Source organism: Salvia miltiorrhiza, chromosome 1 (genome assembly GCF_028751815.1).
Source record: "Salvia miltiorrhiza cultivar Shanhuang (shh) chromosome 1, IMPLAD_Smil_shh, whole genome shotgun sequence".
Classification (NCBI taxonomy): Eukaryota; Viridiplantae; Streptophyta; class Magnoliopsida; order Lamiales; family Lamiaceae; genus Salvia; species Salvia miltiorrhiza.
The window spans coordinates 61,793,690-61,818,035 of NC_080387.1; the positions used below are offsets into that span (position 1 = coordinate 61,793,690).

Genomic DNA, 24,346 nt, shown 5'->3' on the forward strand with positions numbered 1-24,346 from the left:
CATTCATCGTAAATCTTAATGATCGAATGACTGAAAATAGTTATTCGTTCTTATTTTATTTAGTGATTTTATGTGTATTCAGTAAAAATACAGAAAAATATATAAAAACATCCCCCTCTCAGGATTCGAACCCAGACCAAAACTTATTCATAATATACATTGATTTATTCATCGAAATTATAGACTTCTTCGTAACTTTTTTCCGTTCATATCTGCAATTCTTTACTGATCTTGATCTTTTCCACACACACACACACACACATATATATATATAATATTTACATAATTTTTTGTAATATTTCTCAAGATGATCCTGTTGTAAATTAGAATAATTGATATTATTCATAAAAAATTTAATTTAATTTTCATATAATATATTCTTTCTCTTGGAATTGAGAGGTCACTTTGTCTCTGTCCATTTGGAATAAGCTAATTCAAAGATACCAAATATAAAAATTAGGGTTCTTGATTAGTGTGTGTAGATGATTTCTTAAATAAAAAATTGGGCCGGTTCCAAACATATAATTTTCTTTTGTGTTTTTCCTTATTGGTTGGCCTACTATTTTTACGGCTGAGATTAGTTACATGTTTTGCCACGTGGATTCTTTATTACCACAATCAGACATTATTATCCTTTTTAGGGTCAACTTGTGTTCGTCACCAATTCAACGGTTTTGTTTTGATTATAATTTGTGTGTGTTTTTAACTGCACTTTCGTTGTCACTTGCTATTCTAAGTGTCGTATGACTTAATTTCAAAATTGAAACAATTCCAAAATTAGGTAATAAACACAAAAATATACTTATGAAGAGATTATTTCAACATTAAAGCGATCAATAATTTCAATCACATACGTTTATGTAATGGTATTGGAATTCTCACGCATAGGACAACATTCCTCTTCAAAAGATATGGTGGTTGATTTGTTTCAAAAATGAAGGATGTATTATATATACTTTGAATTTGCTTGTTTAAAACTTTTGAGCAATATATAAAGTAGCAACAAATATACAAGACAATACATTTCATTTTAAAAATAATTTTTTACAATATATGTGTGTTGATCTAATAGAAGAGTGATTAATATCAAAATTTAAAAGTCACAAGGATCTTTGAAATTTATGTATCTAAGAGCATCCACAATGCTTGTTGCTTAGAGGGGTGTCTTAGGAGTGGTCCCCACCTAAGACACACCCCTCTCCAACGCATTGTGTCTCAAAGAGTGTCTTAGATCTCAATTTCCACAAAATTCATATTTCTATACTTTTATTTTTAAATTCCCAATTTTATTAAAAATAAAATTAAACATTACAATAATTAAAATAAAATTAATAACATAATTAAATAATGAATTTCAAATTTTTAAATAATGAATTTCGAATTTTTTTGAATTTAAATAATGAATTTCGATTTTTTTTTATTTAATTGGGCGCGTCCGAAGGACGCGCCATACACCACCGCCGCTCGCCCCGGATCGCAGCTTCGACACGGCCTCGCATCAGGCCGCGTCTCCAGTGCAACCCCCCTCCCCAAGACCCGGGTCGATCCCCCCTTCGATCCATGCGATGTGGATGGCCTAATAAAAAAAGAAATAAAACTTCAGAGATTATATATATTTATATCGCTTCAAAGAAAAAAGAGGGCCTTGTATTAGTAGTTAAAAGAAAAACGGCAATTAATTAAAGTATGGCGACTTATTTTTATTATTATTATATCTTAATTTGACATTATTGATTAGGACCACAAAACCACTAGCACCATAAATTATATATAACTCTATTCGAAAACCATGTTGATGATCTCTCATCATGAGAATCCTCGTATCTTACTCATATTTTTTTTTTTGGAAAATGAGAGAGCGATTTTTGTATAGTATAGATGAAGATTATTGGATGGACCACTTCAGATATTGTTAATTTTTTCGCATTGATTATTTTTTTTTCAAAATATGGTTGAATTTGAAGAGTTCAATTGTTAATCTAATTAATCATAGCTTTGGCTAATTTAGCTATAAAAAAGAAAATTAATTTTGGTCGGTGCGTAGGTTTTCATTTTGCTTCTGAGGGGTATATATTAGTACTCCATTTGTTCAGAATTGTTGAAGAAAACAAGAGAAGAAAAGAAAAGAGAAAGAGAGATTAATTAGCCCTCGTTAAAAAGAAATTCTTAGTCTTAACGACATATATATATTTTTTTATGTCATTCACACCATTTTTAACTATGAGTAACTTAACATAATGCTATAATGCTCTTATTAGTATATAGCTTAATCTTTCATTTCAATTTAACATAGTGATTACCATGTAAATTAGATGTGTATAGTAGATCCGGTGTTGGAAAAAACCGAATTGATACAAAAATTAAGATTAATTACTATTCCAGCTACTTATAAAAAAAACTTAATTCTGTGGAAACAAATACTAAATTTACTATTTTTTATATATAAATTAAATAAAAAAAGTTTAATGACCGCACGACGAATGACTTGAACCACTGGCGGATGCACTGTTATAATGTAGTATTATTTTAATAACTATAATATTCACGTTAATTATTTAATATTCCACAGTGATTTGCTATATCAATTTTGTTAAATTTGTATTATTTTTTGACTCATTTCAATTTCTTAGTTAACGTTTAATGTTGAATTTGAGTCAATGATCGAGTCAAAGTAAAATTATGCATTATTAATAATGAATTAGTTGATTTTTTTAGAAGATGAAACAATTTATTTTTAAAAAATGCGTATAAGTAGGTTTTTATATGCTTTTAATCTACATGTCGTTGAATTAATAGAATTGCGAACAACTATATATTATATTAAGTTATTGATTCTAATAAAAGTCCATTAGGATTGTACTTGAATATAAAAATAAACTGTACAAAATGTTCAAAAAAATTAACTTGGGGGCTCCCGCCCCCGAACCTCCTGCAAATATTTTCAAATATCGTACTTCAATAAATTTAGCACCCCCAAATGAGAAACCCTGGATCCACTACTGACTTCAACTCATAACCTCAATTCTTAAGGCATTAACCTCCTACTACTAGATCAACACACACAAAATTTACTATCTTATCTCGTCGATTGGTTGTTTTATAGGGATATTCATATATATATACTTGTATAATGCATTGAGAATTTTTAATGTAAATATTATAAATATATTAACTGATATTTTTTGCCCTCTGGAAGAAAGGTGAAGTCGAGGGAGGAAACACAAAGTCTTGGTTGACCATTTCCACTTCCAAGTTGGTTCGCTTAAGATTTTATTTTTTTATAATATTAGTTTATTAATTCACTTTTTATTTGTTAATGCACATTGGACATGTAATTTATATACGCTGCAGTATGCATGAATGTGATCGTAAAAATATAATAATATAATTTGAAAAAATAAGTCAAAGGCTATTTGATTTGAATCACTCTCTCTAAATTTATCCTCAAATCAAATCTTTAACATTAAATTTCACATGGATTCCAAATTCACCAAAATCAATCTACAAATAGTCTAAAGACTAATTGCAGATCTATAGCTTTTTGGATGTATAATATAAATAAATAAATACATAAAACATGAAAATATTGTTGATGTTTAAAACATGAAATACAAATATTAATTTAAGCATTTATGATCATAGCGCATGTGTATACAACTTTTGTCACAAATGAAGTCCGAAAAAATAAATTAAAAGATAAAAAAAATAGGATTCTAACCACAGTAAAAGATTTTATAATCGACCTATCATCTAACTATAGCAAAAATAAAATAAAATAAAATAATCCGTTGCTTTCATTAATCATGACCATCAATCGACATGCATGGCACCCTTGGAACCGTTGGATTTTTCCAGCTTAGGCATTTTCCTCGCCTCCGAAACAATTGCAGCAGGTGAAATTCTGTAAATAATAATAATAAAAATAAAATGTAATGGTTCAATTGATTTTATTTCAACTAGTATGTATTGGCTAGATTAATTGGCGCTCCAGAAATTCCATAGATTTTTGGATTTGATTCAGTTCAATTTTCAATTCAAATAATATAAGCCAATGTAATTTTAAAAACGTATAATCTGGTACGAGTAAATAGTTATTTACATACCCTAAACGCAAAGATGTATCGGAAGTTCCTTCCTTGGCGGATCTGCATTCGTGCATTGAACTCGAACTAAGGCAAGACTCTTTGCTCACAATCACATGATTTTCTTTGCTATTTAGCCTTGCATGCTGTCTAAGCTCCTCGATCTGCATTTTTTTTTCAAAACAATTTACAACAAATAACAAATACGATGACTGACCGATTAATCAATCAATTAATTGCAATTGGTTATCAATTGGATCGTTGATTAGCATGATGGAAACAATCATTAGATACTAATCATGATTGGGAGGAATGGATCAATTTCTTCTTTATATACAAGTGTTTTCTTTTGGCATACCTTTTCCAGCAGGACCTCATTTTGCTGCACAATTTTCTTTTCCTATATCCAAAAATAAAATAATGAAAATGGGACTCAATAATTTCGTAACAAGGGAGAGTTATTATTTAGTCGTAAAAAAAATTAAAAATAAAAAATTGATACTATAATCAAATAAAAAGAAGAACCAAAGAAATAAAAACCTGCTGCTTTGATATTTCCATCTGCTCCAAGAGTAATTTTTCCTGAAATTGGAAATAATTAAAACTATATTACTTGTAATTTTTCAATGAATATGTCATTTTCCATTGCATTTTAATTAGTAGAAGTTTAACATGCCCAGTATAAGAAATTAATTTGTATTGGATATATAAAATAGATGAAATAAAATACGAGACAATAATATAATTCAATGCCTACTTTTCTCTCTTTAACAGAAAGAATTCCTTCTGTAAGCTGCTGTTCTAAGTTGTGCAATTCGTTGTACGTCAATTCATCGAGCTCTTTGCCCATCATTCGGCTTCAACATGCAAATAATATTCAATGATAAATAAATACGTATACAAAAATTCCATTTTCCAATTTAACATCGCATAAAATTGTAACATTTGTTGATAAAATAAGAGTATAAATAGATTAAAATGTACCGGTGCATCAAATGAAGCTTCTCGATCTCATGCTTGAGGGAATCGGTGTCGACCGTCGCTTCTTCGGGCTAAAATAATTTGAAATCGAACCAAAATATATATTAGATGAATAATCTATGTTTAGAGGAAATGGTAATCAATATGGGAGGCTCCCTATATTTGGTCCATTCAAAATCTTAATCCGATTTTAGGCGCAAAAACACCAAACAAAATCTTCTACTATTACATCACCACTCGTCTTTTATAGTTACATACTCTCTCCGTCCCAGCTTTTTGTATCCACTTTTAGTAGTAAATACTACTAAAAGTGGATACAAAAAGTTGGGACGGAGGGAGTAGTATATTTTTATCGTCATATGTATATTTTACTCAACGGCATCATATATACATGAATATAACATCTATCTAGATAATATATAATAACAATAAATTTTTTCGATCATAAGTGTCATTTATCAAAAAGAAAAAATCGTGGAGATCTTTCCCATTTCTATGCCAGAGAGACTCCCTTGATGTGAAGTTTACCTTTTTTATAATTGAATACGAAAAAATTTATGAATCTAATAAATTTGTTAAAAATTATCTAGGGATATAAAATATAGAAATAAAAGAATTTAATAAAACGAAAAAATTGTACGAGGACTTTCATTATAACAAGTCAAAGTTCGAGGAGCTTTAGATGTTTTTGTCTAACCTAAACTATAATAATTTACAGAGTATAACCCATACTATCGTTATTATACACAAATAAAGTAATTTATCAAAAACAATTTCTTACTCACACACACAAAAACAAATATGGTTAAATCGCCACTTTTGAAAATTTGACTGACACTAGAGAATAATGCCTCTCAACTATGACAAGTGATTTACTGCCTTTGTTATCAATATTGTTGTTTTTTTGGTAGAAGAATTGAGAACAAAATCAAATTTGTTACTAAACTGAATTCATGAAAAAAAAAATCTCACGCGCATTAACACGAAGTGCGTGTTTCTTCAAAAAAGAGCAATAATAGTGCTACTCCCGTTCATCAAACTAGCCAGCTTGGATTAAATATAGTTTTTTGAAAATACAAGTTGTATATAATATGGATTAAAAAAGAAAAAGTTCTAAAATCTTTTCTAAATTACTCAAAGAAAAAATCTATAAATATTTTTATGGAAACTTTAGCTATTAATTCATGATAGATAATAAATATGTTGGTGAGATCTTGATCACTAATTTAATACATGTCATCTATAAAATGAATTCATCTTCATTTGATTTAATATTGATTAAATCTATTTTATATAAGATAAGACATGCATAAAAGTTATCTTTATAATTATAAAAATACTAAAACTACCTGATTATCCGGTTCATCTGGTTCATCATCAACGTAAGCATCAATAGGTGCAAGTTGTAGGCTTGGGCTTCCACGGTTTTGATTATATCTCACCAAAATTTGATCCATGCTTCAATCAGATAATACAGTTGATAATTCATATACTAACAAATTATGCTTATAAAATAATTAAAGCACATATAGATCTTAGAAATAATCAATTATTTAATACTCTTTTTTATTTACTCCATAATTATCAAAAAATATATATATATAACATTTTTTAGTTAAAACTACATAAACTTTTTATTAAGAAAATGATAAATAAAAAAAATACTAAAATCTAAAAGCCCAATCATAAATGCCCAACTACAAAATACTAAAATCTAAAAGACCAATCATAAATGCAACTATAATAAAAATTGGTTGGAACTTTCTATGTAGAATATTGGTTGGGACTTTCTATGTATAATATATTTAATAAATTCAATTCAATATAATATATATATATATATTATAAAAGTAGAATATAAGATATAATTGGGATTTGAATTATATTTAACAATCCTTTAAGAATCAATCAAAATACTATGTTTAATTATTGATAAATAAATGGTTAGTGATATGTATCACGATATCTTTTTTCTGTTTTATTATTATTTCTATTTTTTTTCTGTTTTATTATTATTTCTATTTTATTTTATTAATGCAGTCAAAATGATGAAAATTCAATCTCAATCCACTCAGTCAGTTTCAGCTCACTCAGTTTCAGCTGGTTAAAAAATGTCAATAAAATCTATTAGGTTCAAGACAAAATGTCAATAAAATGTGAATATCAAAAATCTCAATTCGACCTCAGTTTCGGGCTAACTCATTCAATTTAAGATTATTTTTGCTCTTTCAATTTAAGATTATTTTTTATACATGTTGATTGATTTTTTATATATTTTTCAAGTTAAAATATTCTGATCCTAACCCCAACTCGATTTCGATCTAATATGTCGACCATCAAGTTTATGATTACCCATGATTACCCTTAAGAATTGATATGCATCTGACATAAATAACAATAACTAAAAGCATCAAAATCTTATTAAGAAAAAAAAAAATCGGTTAATCGGCCAAATCATTCAATTTTGGGACTAGTCCCATCGGGCTCGTGCTATTTTCGATTGGGGCCATCCAACCAGAATTTTTTTGGGGTTAAAATTTTTCACATACCTACCCACAGCTCCCCTCTCCAATCGAAAAAAAAAGGAATCAAATTATCTCCCCATACGTATCAGGAGCCGTATATATCCTTTCCCTTTCTAGAAATTTTCCATCTAAAAAAACTTATTCAAAGAAAATCAAGAAAATAATATATATGCATTAAGATTAAAAAAAAAAACAGAAAATAATGCAGATACACAAAAATAAAACAAATCCAGAAAATAATGCAGATACACAAAAATAAAACAAATCCAGAAAATAATGTATAGAGATACCATGAACTGGCGAACTCGTAGAGTTTTCCGGTACCAGAAAAGATGATGACGGCAACCTGAGCGTCGCACAAAACGGCCAACTCGTTTGCCTTCTTTAGCAATCCGCCGCGCCGTTTCGAGAACGTTACTTGACGGCTGTTCACGTTTTCGATCTTTTTTATCTCTATTTTTCCCCTCCCCATTCTTTATCGCTATATGATGAATCCTACTACTATTTGCTTCTGCTACTCATATATTATGTATGTATGTATATTTATATATATGTCTATGTGCGTGTGTTTTATAGATATATATAAAAAGTGGGGTATAATAATTAATAATGCAGCATTTTTTCCCAAGTATGGAAATAGATAAGATAGGGTAAAAATATAATTGGTAATAAGAATTACTTATTGGTTGGGACTTACTATGTACTAATATATTTCATGAATTTAATTCAATATATATATATATATACATATATATATATATGGGTGGGCTACCGTGAAAACACATCTTAAAATAAGAAATAAGAGTAGTTTTCAATATATGAATTTTATGTAGAACACGTATGAATTGGCTGTATAAAAGTATGAATTGTGAAAAATAAATTTTTACTATCTTTGAGATTCGAACTCATGACTATAAGGGTTACGAATCAACTGTAGATTTTGATGATCCAAGGGCTGAAAATGATTCTTATATATATAGGGGAGGACTAAAATAAAATACTTCTTAAAATATAAAATATAAACAATTTTCAGCCCTTAGATCATCAAGATTTACGGTTGATTCATAACTCTGTTAGATGAATTCGTGGCCCTGAGTTCGAATTCCAAAAAGTAGCAAAAATTTATTTTTCACAATTCGTAACCCTCTTGGATGAATTCATATATACGTGTTCTACATAAAATTCGTATATTAAAAAATATTTTTATTTTTATTTTAAAAAGTGTTTTCATGGTAGCCCTTCCCTCTATATATATATTGGAACTATGCATTACATTTTCTAATGCAGTCGAAATCATAGGGATGAGATGGTATAAATTCCAAATGGAGTTTTCTGAGTTTCATATTTATTAAAATGAGGAGCTTTCAAGTCACTTAAAAAGAAAGAGGCCTAATTGTCCAAAATAGAATGTAGCTAATTAAATTCATAATTTTCAAACGAATTTTACTACATTATAATTATAACACTATATATGTTTAACTTTTTTTAATTACAACATCATAAATTCAAAAGGAAAATTATATTGTTTCCGAAGATTGAATTTATTTAAAAGTGAATAGTACTCATAATTGATGTATGCATGCGTAGCACGTGTGGTTGAAAAACTAAAGGGCTTTGTGTCTACGGAATATAAGCATTTTTAACGTTGAGTTTTTTTGTCGTAAATGCGAGTAAATGTTCAAGATAAATCTTGATATATATAGTTGGCATGAGCATAGAATATTTGACAACCCAAATTCAATTATTATTTTTTTTTCCAATTTTCCATCATAAGAAATAGTAATCTAGTAAAATTACAATTTTTAATCATCTTTATAGTTGAAAATTTACATAAATAAGGTATAAATATAATTGGGCAGTAATGTGCTTTTGGCTAGTTAAACATTTTCCAACTTTTGGTCCAATGAAGGAAAAAGAGAATGACTAGATTTAGAAACTTAAAAGTGGAAAATAAAATAAATGATGGGAATGGAACAACCCTAACTCGGTAATTTGGTATATTTCAATTTGATATAGGTTTTCTATGTTTGATATTGTATTTATTTTACATGTAAAGAATCCTTTGTGCATTACCCTTTCCTTTCTTAAGGCATATGAGTTTATGGCATAGGTTAGATAAAAGAATTTGAAAATAAAAATGGGAAGGCTATATTTGGAAATCATACATCACATTCGTGCCCACAATTATCTTATGGTTGTGGCTTCCCTAGTTTAGAATGGCATAATTTTGGAAGGTGCTAGAAAGATTTTATATATATGTATTATTATTTTTTTGATAAAATTTAACAATTAAATAAAGAAATTTAATGACAACACGACGATGGACACGCACACTAAAAAGATTTTATATTATAATGTATTTTGTGTGTGCATATGTTTCTTAATTAACATATATGATTATATATTATTCGGGTGTAGTCCAATAATGAAGTAAAACTTGAATAAATTAGAAGCTGTTAAAGAAACTAGGCTAATTTCGGAATTGCAATACGACATTGTACCAAATTGTTTACCAAGTCCACGTATAATAAGTATGAAACTAAGAGTAAAAAAAGAATGTACTATATTTTGAAATGAATTTGATACTAGTACAACTATATGCTAGTTGTCAATGAGATTTAACTCAAATAATAAAGTTGAGGCATTTAAAGACTCTCTTTTGTGAGAGGCATATATTGGGTTCAATTCTATCTGCGTGCGCAGGTAATTTTTCCACTTTTGCGTGGATAGTGGTCCCCCTATGTGCGAATAGTTTCCCACTTTTATGTGGTGTAGAGGTCTCGCTTACGAGTGGATTACTTATTAATTCTAAATATATATATATATATATATATATATATATATATATATATAACTATATGCTAGTTGATGATGCGATGGTAGAGATTATTAACGGCAAGTTGTGAAGTATTCGATAAGTGGGTAATTTTAATTTAATTTGACTTTTTAGGTGAATTTTAATTTTATTATTGAGAGTACAAATTATGAGCATCGTGTTATTTTTATTACTAAAAATAAAATGTCCATGACAATCATGTTTCATTAATGCTGTTATGCAATGGTACAACTTTTCTTATAGGGGCTATCTATAATAACTTGCAACAATTTATTTTGGAAACTTTTTTCTCCAAATAACTAAAAAGAGTAAGAGTGACCAAATATGAAAATGAAAAGATTCAAGTGGTGGAACTACTTTCTATGTATATAAATCATCTTTATTTGGTGTGTGAGCTTTTTCAGGATATTGTGATAACATATTTGCTATTTATACTTCTCTAGTTGGGTTAGCTATAATTGTATTATTTATTGCTAGTTTTTTTAATGTATAGACTCCCCCAATTTTGTCATTCCTACTTGTTAGATATAATTTGACATATATAGTAGAATTTGTTTCGATTTTATATATATATAAATTCAGTTATTAACCGCATAGATATTTATTCTAGCAACTTTCCTAAAAATGAAATTAATTTTGCAAACTCAAAAGCTCCATATATTTCAAACTCTTGATTTATCATTGATTGGAATTTGGACAGATGCATAAAAAATGTTGATGTTTAAACTTAAAAGTTTACGACGATGAAGCGCAGTCTGTTGGTAAAACGCTTCCCCTCCAATCAATAGGTCGGGGGTTCGAGTCATCTTAGGAGCTAGAGTGTGAGTGAGTTTTTTCCTTTCTTTGGTTGTAACAAATTTAAAAAAAAAAAAAAAAAACTTAAAAGTTTACAGTTATTAGCAACTATAGGGATCCTGCATATACTAATACTAGATGTTATTTTATTCTCACGGCGGCATGCACATAATATTAGTATTTCATTAGTGGAATATATTAACAATATGAAATATAAAATCAAATTAAAACCACAAGATATAAAATACCATATCAAAATAGTGAGAAACTAACACAAACTAATTAAATACTACTCCTATAACAATAATCAAAGAGAAAACATACAATGAAATTAAACTAGTAGCTAATAATTACTCTTTGATATGAAAATTCACATTGATTAGCTCAACCTAAAAAGTATTCATACAATTCAAATTAAATGGCATTTTAGTCATAAGCCCCACTTTTCTACCAAATAAGTCACCTCGATAAGTGGGGTGTTTATACTCATAGCCCCCATTTTACTCTTTATAATCATTAATAATTAGAAATTTATCTTATATTTTATCCTATATTTAAATATGAGACTATAAAGAGTACAGAGGACTATGAATAGAATCACCCCGTTAGCGATAAGTAATACTCCCCTCATCCACAAAAAATAGTCAATTTTTATCATTTTAGGACGTTAAAAAAAAATACTCCCTCCGTCCCACGAATCTTGACACGTATTCTTTTTTGGATCGTCCCACGAATCTCGACACATTTCCAAATAAGGTAATAATTATTACCTTCTCTCTCTCATATTTTATCACTTTTATTACCCTCTCTCTCCTACTTTATCACTTTTATACTCCCTCCGTCCCTGAAATAAGTTCATCTTTTTTCATTTTGGGACGTCCCCCAAATAAGTTCATCTTTCTTTCTTTCTATTTTTGGACAACTACCCCACCACTAATAATACTTTATTTATTCTTACTTTTCACTTTTTCACCACTCCCAATACTAATTATAACACTTTTTCACCTTTTCATCACTCTCAATACTAATTATAACATACTCCCTCCGTCCCTGAAATGGCTTCCTCTTTGGGGACGGCACGGGTTTTAATAAAAAGTTGTAAAATGTATTGATAATGGAGAAAAAATAATATAATTATTATTTGGAAGTTATGAAAAGTGTTATAATTAGTATTGAGAGTGGTGAAAAGTGAAAAGTAAGAATAAATAAAGTATTATTAGTGGTGGGGTAGGTTTACAAAAATGGAAAGAAAGAAAGAGGAAGTTATTTGGGGGACGTCCCAAAATGGAAAAAAAGGAAGTTGTTTTAGGGACGGAGGGAGTATTTTTTTCCACTATCAATACACTTTACCATTTTCCTTAAAACCCGTGTCGTCCCCAAAGAGGAACTTATTTTGGGGACGGAGGGAGTACTTTATTACCTGCACCCTTAGAACACTAATCTACAACTCATTAATTCCCGTGCCGAAACTAAACGCATCAAGATCCGTGGAACAGAGGGAGTAGTCTCTTTCCACTTTTGACAATTTTTTATCATATGATGGACTATTATCTCCACTCACAATATATTTAATTATCATTATTAATACTATCTTTTTAGTGGGACCCTTTCTCCACTCACAATAAATTCAACTATTTTCATTAAAACCCTAATCGTCTCTTCTAGGACTATTTTTTATGGACGGAGGGAGTATAAGCACCATAACTTTGGTCAATCTCAAATGTCTTTTAGCCCAACATAGAGAAAATTACCAAATAAAGAAAGATTTAAACTAATTGGTGATTAATTACAATTAGAATCTTTGATTAGTTTATATAATTAGAAAATAATCTTAATAAATCTGAACTATTTTTTAATATACGCTCCTAATTTTGATTTTTGACAATAGTCAAAAAATTTGATATGGAAAGAATACAAAGGCCCAAATCGAAGCCCATCGACGAGCCTACGAAGTAGCTTTACAGAGCAACTCTTAGCTCAAAACTTAAAAGAAAAATCAACGGCTCAGATCTCTTGACCCCACCGAATTGAATTCAAATTTTTACAGAAGTAACGTTACGATTCCGGAGCCTTTAGGTTCGAGAATCCCGAGCCTAAACTTTTTCACCTAAATATAGAAAGAAATGAAATGTATATTAGTTTATCACACACTAACACTCACGCTCCTATTCTCGCTTCACCTCAGCTGAGATTACAATTTACAATCCAATTTTGTTCTTGATTTCTCTCTCTAAAATAAGGGGAAATTTTATTTGCATTTGTTCTCTGTCTATGTAAAGCAGGCTCAGTCGAGGAAATAAATCTTTGGAGTACGTTCTTGGATATGAATTCATTTTTTTGATCAATATAGTTAACCTATGTAACCGTGTTGGTGGGTGAGATTAAGAATAATGGCGTGAAAATGATTAGTGTTTTTTTAAAAATTAATTTCTTTGTTGTGTGAATGGTGATGCAGTGCAGCTTTAATGGAGGATTTGCAAAGAAGAGGGACAGTGGGTGTGTTGGATTTGGCTTCGAGAAGGGCTGAAGAAGCAGGTATTGTTTGTTCGCCGTCACATTGATTCTTTCTCCAAATTTCAGTTTTCGTGTAATTAGTTAGTGAAAGTGTGCATGCATGACGAATTCATTTTGATATAACTCGTAATCATTTATTGTTGTTCATTTACATGTAGTCAATCTAGAAGAATATTAGAAATCTTTTTTTGTTGCCTTTTGGATTTTGTTTAGTGGGGCAGATGAAAGTAGTGAAAAAAAATCAAAGAAATTTATTTGGTGTATTTTGGATGGCTGTAACAACGTGTATGTTAAAAAAAATCAAATAATGATGTTAGCTCCGTTGATCGGAAATGTAGGTTGTTATGTTTTAGGGTCACTATTAATTTTTTCTAGACTATTGCCTAATGTATATTTGGAACTCAAGAGTTGTTTATGAGAAGTGCATTGTGACTGAATTTGAAACTTGTAAGCTAATCAAGTTTGTCTTGTTTAATGTTTTCAATGTCATCTTATTGTAAATCATAGCATTGAGAAGATATCAAGCAGTACATTGGCTTGATTACCTGGTGGGGCCGCTGGGAATACCAAGCCAGCCGTCAGAGAAACAGTTTATCTCTTGTTTGAGAAATGGGCTAGTCCTTTGCAACATAATCAACAAAGTTCAACCTGGCTCAGTTCCGAAGGTATAATTCTTTGTTTGATAATTGATTGAGTTTATGCCAGTATATGTGATTTTATATTATTCAAATTTGTAAGGACTTGGAATGAATTGATTTCTGATTGTTTTTGTTTTACAAAATATTATTAGGTCATAGAGAAAACTACACCTTTACAATCACTACCATGGGATTCCCAGCCATTGCCAGCATACCAGTACTTTGAGAATATTCGGAACTTTCTAGTGGCTGTGGAAGAACTGAAGCTTCCAATGTTTGATGCTTCCGTTTTTGAAAGGGTAGGAGCTAAATGCCCTTTTACTGCATCAACTATCAGTTACATTACCTGATATATACGACCTTTTTTATGAGTGTTTAGGAAAATTTGGTTGAAGGGTCATCTACTAAGGTTGTTGATTGTATTTTGGCGCTAAAAGATTACCATGAGTGGAAGCAAATGACAGGAGGCTTTGGAGTTTATAAACCACCCAGATCACCTCTAATTTTGAATTCAGCTGGTAGAATTTGTCCGAGAACTCCAAGTGCAGTTTCTTCCAACAGTTCCAGGCAATTAGACATGACAGGAGGCAACAACAAACCAATGCCATCAGAGAGTGATATTAGGAAAGTCGAAGGTATGTAACTTGTTTCCTAAAATTCACATATTTCATTTCTGCTTATGTGAGATTGATAATATGTGCAGAAAACGATTACTAGTAATTGCTTAGATTGTCAAAAACGTATGTCCTAGTTTATATACTAAGTAATAGTTTATAAAATTCTACAGATACTATTGTCAAGGTTCTTGCTGAACATATGGTTGGCTCAAAGGAAAACATAGATAATAACCTTGTTGCTTTGTATCGTAGTGGGAAGGTGGTATGTAATTTCTAATAACACTCTTAATTTCTGGAATCATTAAGAAATTATACATTTTAATCATGACCTTATCTTCTTCTTTCAAAAGAATCCGGCGAATTTCCTCAGCAAGATTCTATCAAGTTTTGAGGAACAATTCCGAAAAAAATATCCTGAGGTAAGCTACAAAAACTTTCCCTACTTTTAAAGAAAAAAATCTGAGGCATCAATGTTGAAAGTTGTCAAGATTTCCCAGAAAAGGGAATGCTTCAGAAAGTCTGATTCTGTCATAGACTACTACATTCTAAAGCTTCTCTATCCATAACCAGGTGAAATTCAGCATGGGTCATTTAAGAGAAAGAAGTTGCTCACAGTTGCATGCCAAGTCCGTTCCGCTTGCTGATTTGTCAAATTTAGAAAACCGCAAGGTATCTTTCTTGGAAGCATCTACATAGTATTTTGAATTGGCTTTCATGATGGTTAAACGTGTTTGACTTTCTTTTAGAAGTTTAATAGTTACTACATTTCCTCTTCTACAACATGTGACTACAAGTATCTGGTGAAAATACATCCCTTTTTAAACCCACACGATATCATATTTAGGTCCCTAGTATTCACTAAACCAAGGGAATATAAATTTTATGATGGGTGGTGTAAATGTAGCCAAACATGAATGCTTCTAACAAGATGATTCCTTAATCCGTCTATTCAACAATTAGTATGAGAGCCTCATGTATGTTTTTGATTGCTTCAATTCGCGATTACTTGCTGCATTTTGTCTTGAGTTCTTAGATATGTAACCTGTTAATAAGTTTGGAGTTTGTTTCCACTAGAGCTGGCGATGAACCATATTGTGATATGCAGTGACATTATATATATAATTGACATGGATGGATTATTTCACCAATAGTGTTGCAGAGCTTGCTTGAAGAAGGGTAATTGTAACCACTGGAATCTAGTAAAGCAGCAAGAAGGCGAACTTTTGGTTAGTTTAATGGTCTTCCCTTTTGTTGGTGGCTTTTGTGGTTTAATGTGACTGAATTCCATTTTTGATTGCAGAACATCAAACACTTGTTGTCAAGTGCCAAGCAAGAGGCTAAAAGCCTGCAAGCTCAGATTCAAAGTGATTTGAAACAACTTGGTATATTTCTATTCTGAGAACCCATTTACGCTTCATTGTGCTAATATATATACATCATTTTTCTTAATGTAAATGCTTGCAACATCCTAAAAAGGCTTAGAAGTCATTCATTCATTGTTTGCTCATATGGTCAGGAGATCAAGTGCTTGAAATGTCCTCCGCTGCTCTCGGTTATCAAAAGGCTGTAGAAGAAAACCGGAAACTATACAACATGGTTCAGGATCTGAAAGGTTAGTGGAGCTTATATTTACCGAGATACATGACTATACTCTTGCTCAGACTTATAAGGAAGTTGTCATCAGTTAAGAGATTTGCGTTACAAAGAGTTAGTTATTAATCCAGCAGCTTTTTCTACTCTTTTTTCAGGAAATATTCGAGTTTATTGTAGAATTAGACCTGTAAGTCCTGAGGTCCAAAACGTTGTTGATTTCATTGGAGAAGATGGGTCTCTAGTGGTTGTAGACCCGAAACCTCTAAAAGATGGCAAGAGAATTTTCCAATTTAATCATGTCTTTGGCCCTACATCCTCTCAAGGTATGAGATTCTCTCATAAGTTCAGAATGCTTGGAATTATATACCATTGTTTTGTTTGTAATTACATCTGATCTTCCAGATGAGGTTTTCCAAGACACGCAATCTCTGGTTAGATCTGTAATGGATGGTTACAATGTCTGTATTTTCGCTTATGGTCAAACTGGATCAGGCAAAACACATACTATGGTGAGGATGCATACATCTATTTTCTCATTGAATTTACTGGTACTTGCATATATTAATATTCAATGCTCGACACTTGCTATCCACAGTACGGCCCTCCAGGTGGATCAACGAAGGAGTGGGGAATTAGTTATTTGGCTCTGAATGATCTTTTTAAGCTTTCTGATCAAAGAAGGGACCTAACCAAATACGAAATTCAAGTGCAGATGGTTGAGATATACAACGAACAAGTTCATGATCTTCTAGCTGAAGATTCGGGCGTTAAGAAATATCCTTTCCCATTTAGCCCCCTTTATCCTTTTCTGATTGAAATCTTCATTAAATTTTGAAAAGCGCGTCAGTAAAGAATGAATAAATGTCGTTTTTCTGTTTCTTTACGTACGCAGTTGCATTGGTTTCTTAACTCTCAGTACATTAGAGATTAGGAGTTGTATGAGTGAAAATGGCTTGGCTCTTCCAGATGCAACATTGCGTCCTGTGAAGTCGACAATGGATGTCATAAACTTGATGAAGCTTGGTGAAACGAGACGTGCTATTGGTTCCACGGCAATCAACACTAGAAGTAGTCGTTCACACAGGTTAGTAGTTCACTTCTTATGGCAATTCGACAATTCCATCATTGTCCGGATACTAACTTTGTTTCTGCAGCGTATTGTCTATCCATGTCTATGGCATAGATGCATCCGGAAGCATGCTTCAAAGCTGTCTCCATCTGGTGGATCTGGCAGGCAGTGAACGGGTGGATAAGTCGGAAGTAACAGGCGATGGACTCAGAGAAGCACAGCACATAAACAAGTCTCTTTCTTGTTTGGTTGATGTTATCACAGCCTTGGCTCAGAAAAACTCCCATATTCCCTACAGAAACAGCAAGCTCACTTTACTTCTTCAGAATTCTTTAGGTAAAGTAATATCTTCTGTATTTTGATGGCGAGAAAATTGCAGCTCTTTGATTTTGAACAATGTGTGATGCAATGTTACTGATTGGAGTTTACCTGATCAGGAGGAAATTCCAAAACCTTGATGCTTGCTCACGTGAATCCAGAAGGTGATTCTTTTGGAGAGACGATGAGTACATTAAAATTCGCACAGAGGGTCTCAACAGTAGAGCTTGGTGCAGCTCGTGCAAATAAAGAGAGCAGTGAGGTATTAGAGCTCAAAGCACAGGTACGTATTAGATGATTGTGTATTTGAAGGATTAGATGATCATACAAACTCGTTGTGAGATTTTGTGATTATGCAGCTTCATGCCACCATTTATTTGCAGATAGAAAGCCTTAAAAAGGCATTGGGTAACAAGGAAATCAAGACTCCTCCAACGAAGAAAGTAACAGAAGCTGTGAGAGCAACATCGGAGAAAGCTAAACAAATGACTGAACGAACACCTCCACGTCTCAGAAGATTAAGCATCGAAAATGGATCCTACATGGCACTGGAGAAGTTTACAAATCATGATGACAGAAGGGCAGCAAAAACTCCTACCGCAAAGCCTAAACAGACTGAGAGAACGCCTCCTCCAAGGGCGAGAAGGTTAAGTATCGAAAATGGCACCACAGTAACAGCAGGTGTATCCATGAATCATGAGGAGAAGAAGGGAGCCAAGACCCCTCCTACAAACAGTCGTTCACGAAGATTGAGTCTAGAAGGGCCGAGGAACATGCAGAAGGATTCCAACCACATGAAATCACCAGAACCAATAACCAAGATCTCAAAGCCAGAAGAAAAAAGTCAGCAAAATCACTGCCAGCTTGATCAAAGGGCGCCTCGTAGTCCAATAAGTTATTCTCTGAAAACCCCCGTGATCAAGGTTGATACAGCAAAAATGAGGGTGTTTCCCTTACAAACACCCAAGACACCTGAACCGCAGATAAAATCAAGGAACGAGATCCAGAGACCGCTGCCAACTGACCGTGGCCTCAGCCAAACACCTTCCATGAATCATGGAAAAGGATCCCAGATAAGAAAGTCTCTTCGAACTATTGGGAAATTCATCAATGGCTCAGAGAAGAGGTAGGCAGTCCTTGTCTTGCATTATCTTTTCTTGCTATTCATGTCTGAAATGAGTATAATGTAGCTTCACATTAACCTCTTTACGCAAAAATGCAGGAACCAACAGAAACCAACAGAAGCAATGACACCATTCAATGTCACAGGCATGATGCATGACCTGAAGTCTCCAACTTCATCTAATGCAAGGGCCTTGAGGAGGCAGTCATTGACAAGCATACAACCACCAGAAAGATCTAGAAGATCTTCGATTGGGGGCGTTCCAACCGATTCTTGTGAGTTCAGTTATGACAAAACTTCATTGATAATATCTTTTATTCCATTCCTTAAACCTTCCTTTTTCTGCAGATGGAAATGAGAGTAGAAATGCCAAGACACCCCCTCAAGTTCGAGCTTCGGCAAAGTTAACGAAACGCTGGCTTTAGATAGCTAGGAAGAAAGTACGTAGATTTTGCTTTGACTCGAAGCAAAGCAGGAGAACTTTGGACATAATTTTACAGAAGTTCAAGATTTTATGCTTGACAAGTTTGTAGAATTCTTGTACAGAAAACTGAGGAAGAAAAATGGATTCTTGATTGACAAAGGATGCAATAATTGCCATTGACTATGAGATTTAAATGAGAAACTAGATACCATTTCTTCATTACATTTGGCTGAATTTCTTGATATTTATTTATTGTAGTAAGAGAAATTACCAATAATATATGTATGTACCCAAATAGAAATTTAACTGAGTTGAATGTAGCCACAATTTTTTTTATCCAGACCATGTTCTTGTGAGACATTCCTCAAAATAACAAATCTGGCTGCTGCAAAAATAAGCAAACCTCAGTCCAACAACTTTTCCTTTTTAAATTACAAATTGTATATATAAATTGATTTCTTTTTGAATGGTACGATAGATCGGATGTTGTAAGTCGATCCTATAATAGACAATTTATGAATTTATTTTTGCAGGTTTAAATCATTGGGTAGTCAATTTCATACAGAAGTAGTAGATGGTTAATGGAGTATCAAATAAGGACAAATGTATTTTCATTGTGATTCAGACATCACACAATCTTACATCATTTTCAATTTTCATCTTTAGTACTGACATTTTAATATTTTATGGTTCAATTTCACTTTGACCCCGGAAATGTATGAATTTAGCCTTTTGAGTTCCCCTCAAAGCTCAAGTTGCACATTTTTACTCCCATTTATTAACACTATAAGAATATCATATCAGATTAAAGGGTAATTTTGATAGTAAATTACGTAGTTTCTTTTAAATAAGAAGGATAAAAAGTGAAATGATTCAACAGAATGCAGTAGGGATCCTTTCACACACGAGTCAATAAACAACACATATCTTGAGAAATTTCACCTCAAAGTTCCTTCACAATGCAGTTTTTGATGTACAAAATGACAATACACTAATCTTTACAACCATCTCTCTCTCTGTATTTACTGATTTACAAAAGTGAGACTACACTAAACAAAAGAATGTGTTTAAAGACAGAGGGCTTATTCAGATAGACGGCGCAAACGCCTATTTTTCCCAGCTCTGGTGAAGTAGTAGGCGCGAAGCAAGCGCTTTTGGAACCTCCCAAGATCCAACCTCACGTTTTGGGAATCAAGATAGATTTTCTTGGTGAATTCCCATCCCTTTTTGTTCACACTGTCTGGATCCATCAGTATAGGATCATCCTTGCTGTAGTCTTGATACAATGAGCTCTCTTTAGCAAGAATCTTGTAGCCAATGTAGTTCAATCCGAGCTTTGTAGCCGGCTCCCCATAGTAAGTAGCTGCAGCCCAGTCTGTGCCTAGTGGTATCACTTGAATGAACACAGACCCAGGCCTCATGAAGAGGAAGTGAGTCATGGCAGCGCCGTGGACCCCAACCACGACATCACTTGAGTTGAGAACGCGGTAGATTTTAGCAAGCTCGGTGCTTCTCTCGGGCTTGAGAACTTCCACAAAGAATCCAATCTCTTCTGCAAGTTTCACCAATGCATCTTGATTGGTTATAGCCCTTGAGCCATTCCTGGCTACTATGACCAGTTTAGGTCTGGTTAAACCCCATTTCTGTGTCACCGTTCCCACCTCAGCTGCATCACGTTCCTCGTTTTGAATGAGGCTGCTGATACGAGGCCGGTAGGAACGGTCCAAGAGATCATGAAAGTCGGATATGGTCCTGTTTTTGCCTCCCATCAAGGCAGGATCAACGCTGAGCTCATCATGGATTCTCAATCCCACAATGGCCTCGGGGAAGCAGTGAACCCTCGTGTCGTTACTGAAATCTATAGGCGGGAAATCGGAGAGCTGAGACAGTATGTCACCATACTTTGTGATCCACCAGTTATGATATTCAAGAATCACAAACACAACCTTCTTGTTGAATTCTTGGGAGGTTATGTAGAGGGGGATGATCCCATCGTTGAACTCGTGGTAGAGGTTTCCCGTGAAGCCTCCAGTCGAGAAGAAAACAGCCGGGACGTTGTGGTGGACATCACAGTGGTGGCGGGGGCTGGAGCCCCTCTTGACAAGGAGGTCTAGTTCGTCAATGGTGTTCATGACATGGCTCTCCCATTTTCGTGTGTAGGGCCTAATCTTTTCGTGTTGGATGGCCTCCTCCGCCTCGGGATAGGCCCACCCGCCATTGGAGGTGGTGTCGTTCAAGGCGTTGGAACGATAGAGAGTGATTGAGGAGGAGGCAGGGTGGGTTCTTATATCGCCTTTCATCACACATGTATCTGATCTTCTGCTAGTTCTATCACAACAAAGAGTATCTGCATTTGAGAGACATATGTACATCAGTCACAACTCTAACGATGATAAAGATTTGATCTTTACACTGTGGCAGTAACAAAAATGACATACTTTAGTAAAGAGGAAGAAAAGAAGAAGTTGGTGATTATGATGTTGTTAGCTTAATTAAACAAAATAATCACATTGAGGTGATCATCCTACCCCACTGCAATAGTAGCAGCCCAAATTCCCCCCACCTCAGGCGTTCAAATCCAACAATCAAGGAGACTCTCTCTCTCTCTCAAAGGTTGAAGGAAGCTAGGGAAACAAATACACAGATACACACAGACTCAGTTTTTTTTTTCGTGAGAGTGAAAAATTGTGTATCTTTTTCCATTATCTAGAGCGAGAAAACATTAAATCTCTCATAAACTTCCCTCCCCAGCCCAGTGTCCCCACACAAAATAAAACACACATACACAAACAGAATCGAAGATTTAGAGAGAAGCAGAGGAAGAGAGCTAACTAACTAACCATTAGGAACAGACAAGCAAAGGAAACCATTTCCACCACTTTCAGATTCATCTGCAAAAAAAAAAAGTAATAACCTAAGCAAAAGAAAAACTCAATAAATCAAGAACAAATCCAAGAAAAAATCAAGGAAAAAGAAAACTTACAGAAGAGAGATAAACTGGAGCTCAGGGACAACAGCATAGGAAACAAAAGCAGGATGCAAGAAACGAGGGAGAAAAATGCGAAATACAAAAACTTGGGCTTGAATCTTCTGCTGCTGCTGCTGTGAGAAGAAGAGTTCGCGCATATTAATCCAAGAGGGTCTAGGCCGGAATCTTCATCTACAACGAACACGTATTCTTTGCCTTTTCTCCACTGGCTATGCAGAAAATTTTTCTGGTACTTGACCATTTTTGCTCTGACAAAGGTCGTTCGAGTATCAACGAAGAAGAGAGAGAGAGAGAGAGAGAGAGAGAGAGAGAGGGTCTGCTTGAAGAGCTGTAAAGAAGGAAGCTTTATATTGTGGAGAGAGAAAAGGAATATGTCATATGTGCCTGTCTGGTTTTGCTTGTGGGATAGGAGGTGCTCGGTTCCTTCTGGGGTGGCTGGCTCTCTGTATATTCTTGGAGAGAGAGAGACAGATAGGAGAGAGAGAGAGAGAGAGAGAGAGAGATATTTGAGATGCGTAATGAAACTTTGAAATAGAATGAGGGCTGGGTATTTAGGTTTGAGCATTCATATATAATTAAATATGATATAATTTCATTTCTCTTTTACATACATAGGAAAATAAAGTTTGTGTTGCCATTTTTAGAAGAGAAGAGAGCGATCTCACATTTTTATTAGTTGGTGCATGATTCTTGTAACGTGGGATCCTTTAATCTCATGCGGTTATTGTAGTAACTAGTAATATGTCTGTTGAAACAATTTTACGATTTATTACTGAAAAGGAAAAAGATAAATTTGTGTTTCAATTTTACTTATTCAATTTTACTTATTCAATTTTTTTTTGATATATTAAGTAAGTAAATAAAAAAATTCAAAGATAACTAATGACTTCAACCTAGGACTTAAATTTGGAGCATAATCTTCCACTGTCATGCCAATATACACGCACACTGCTTATTCAATTTTTGTGTAATTGCGAAGATGATGAGCGTTGTTCAACGCGTTACAGGTGACTGATAAAAATCTGTTCTAAGTTAATTTGAAATGACAAAGGGACAGCTAATTTCATTGCAGGATTCTTGAAGTAATAAATAATTAGGAAAAGGACCCTTTTGTGGATTAAAACGAGGTTTAAGATTAACAAAAACCGCGTGGCTCGATCCAATTACTAAAACCTTGTCCCCCATGTTAATTGTTTTTTCCAATTATGGTTTTTAATTTTAGTATATATCATATGCAAATTATACAGTCATATTTTAATTTGCAATATGAATTACTGTAGTATGACATTTCTTGTTTCACACCCTTATTAAGAGATTGCGGCGCTTGGAAAAGAAATTGTGGAATTGTTTGACTCTTTTGATTTTGTAAAGAAGCCATCGTCATGGTTGAATTACAAGTAAGTAAATAAAAATAGAGAAGGGGCCTCTAAAATGCTTGAAAGTAGCTCCAAATATTTAGGTAGCACGAATTTCTTCTTATGCAACAATACATTATTTAATATATAGGGAGTGCCACATAAAATTTCAAGTGCCAGAATATCACGCTATAATATAATTATTATAAAAATATTAAAGAATTGATTCAAAACGCTCAATGGTTTTAAAAAAAAAAAAACAAGCCACAGATTTGCCCTAAACACAATAAGGAAGCTCGTCGAAGAGGTTATAGAATTGTGTTTCACCCAAACATCAAAATCAATTTTTGGTTTTGCCAACAAATAAAGAGGAGTATCTTCATTTTGAAGGTAATTAAGCTTATCCAAAACTATAAACAAAATTTCTAACCTGGAAAAATGTTTATTGTTAAAAAATCTAATGAAGTTTATATGGAGATTTTAATAT

The 24,346-nt window shown here is 32.9% G+C and overlaps 4 protein-coding genes across 7 annotated transcripts in view; 1 reads left to right on the forward strand and 3 right to left on the reverse strand.

Moving 5' to 3' along the window:
- Window positions 1-24,346, reverse strand: part of LOC131001622 (H/ACA ribonucleoprotein complex subunit 4) — an 806,367-nt gene that overhangs the window by 322,446 nt on the left and 459,575 nt on the right. The gene's annotated exons all lie outside the window — the stretch shown is intronic.
- Window positions 3,596-8,159, reverse strand: LOC131002100 (MADS-box transcription factor 23-like). Of its 2 annotated transcripts, XM_057928724.1 has the most exons (8): window positions 7,879-8,136; window positions 6,413-6,521; window positions 5,067-5,134; window positions 4,840-4,939; window positions 4,623-4,664; window positions 4,441-4,482; window positions 4,104-4,246; window positions 3,596-3,901 (listed from the first exon to the last, which is right to left on the reverse strand). In XM_057928724.1, the coding sequence occupies exons 1-8, from the start codon at window positions 8,058-8,060 to the stop codon at window positions 3,811-3,813; spliced, it is 777 nt and encodes a 258-aa protein (XP_057784707.1). In that variant the 5' UTR covers window positions 8,061-8,136; the 3' UTR covers window positions 3,596-3,810. The 2 variants fall into 2 exon arrangements, with proteins under 2 accessions (XP_057784707.1, XP_057784706.1); XM_057928723.1 differs by lacking the exon at window positions 3,596-3,901 and having other exon boundaries at window positions 3,920-4,246; window positions 7,879-8,159.
- On the forward strand, window positions 13,349-19,855 carry LOC131001484 (kinesin-like protein KIN-14L). Of its 2 annotated transcripts, none has more exons than XM_057927876.1 (20): window positions 13,349-13,528; window positions 13,675-13,754; window positions 14,241-14,398; window positions 14,524-14,670; window positions 14,751-15,006; window positions 15,159-15,250; window positions 15,339-15,407; window positions 15,559-15,657; window positions 16,140-16,214; window positions 16,289-16,370; window positions 16,505-16,600; window positions 16,737-16,904; window positions 16,984-17,090; window positions 17,177-17,355; window positions 17,501-17,665; window positions 17,736-17,986; window positions 18,088-18,251; window positions 18,352-19,094; window positions 19,191-19,366; window positions 19,440-19,855. In XM_057927876.1, the coding sequence occupies exons 2-20, from the start codon at window positions 13,685-13,687 to the stop codon at window positions 19,514-19,516; spliced, it is 3,174 nt and encodes a 1,057-aa protein (XP_057783859.1). In that variant the 5' UTR covers window positions 13,349-13,528; window positions 13,675-13,684; the 3' UTR covers window positions 19,517-19,855. The 2 variants fall into 2 exon arrangements, with proteins under 2 accessions (XP_057783859.1, XP_057783865.1); XM_057927882.1 differs by having other exon boundaries at window positions 15,159-15,247.
- LOC131001664 (xylan glycosyltransferase MUCI21-like) lies at window positions 20,429-23,135 on the reverse strand. Its single transcript, XM_057928230.1, has 3 exons — window positions 22,499-23,135; window positions 22,356-22,406; window positions 20,429-21,862 (listed from the first exon to the last, which is right to left on the reverse strand). Exons 1-3 carry the CDS (start codon window positions 23,067-23,069, stop codon window positions 20,598-20,600), a joined length of 1,887 nt encoding a protein of 628 aa, XP_057784213.1. The 5' UTR covers window positions 23,070-23,135; the 3' UTR covers window positions 20,429-20,597.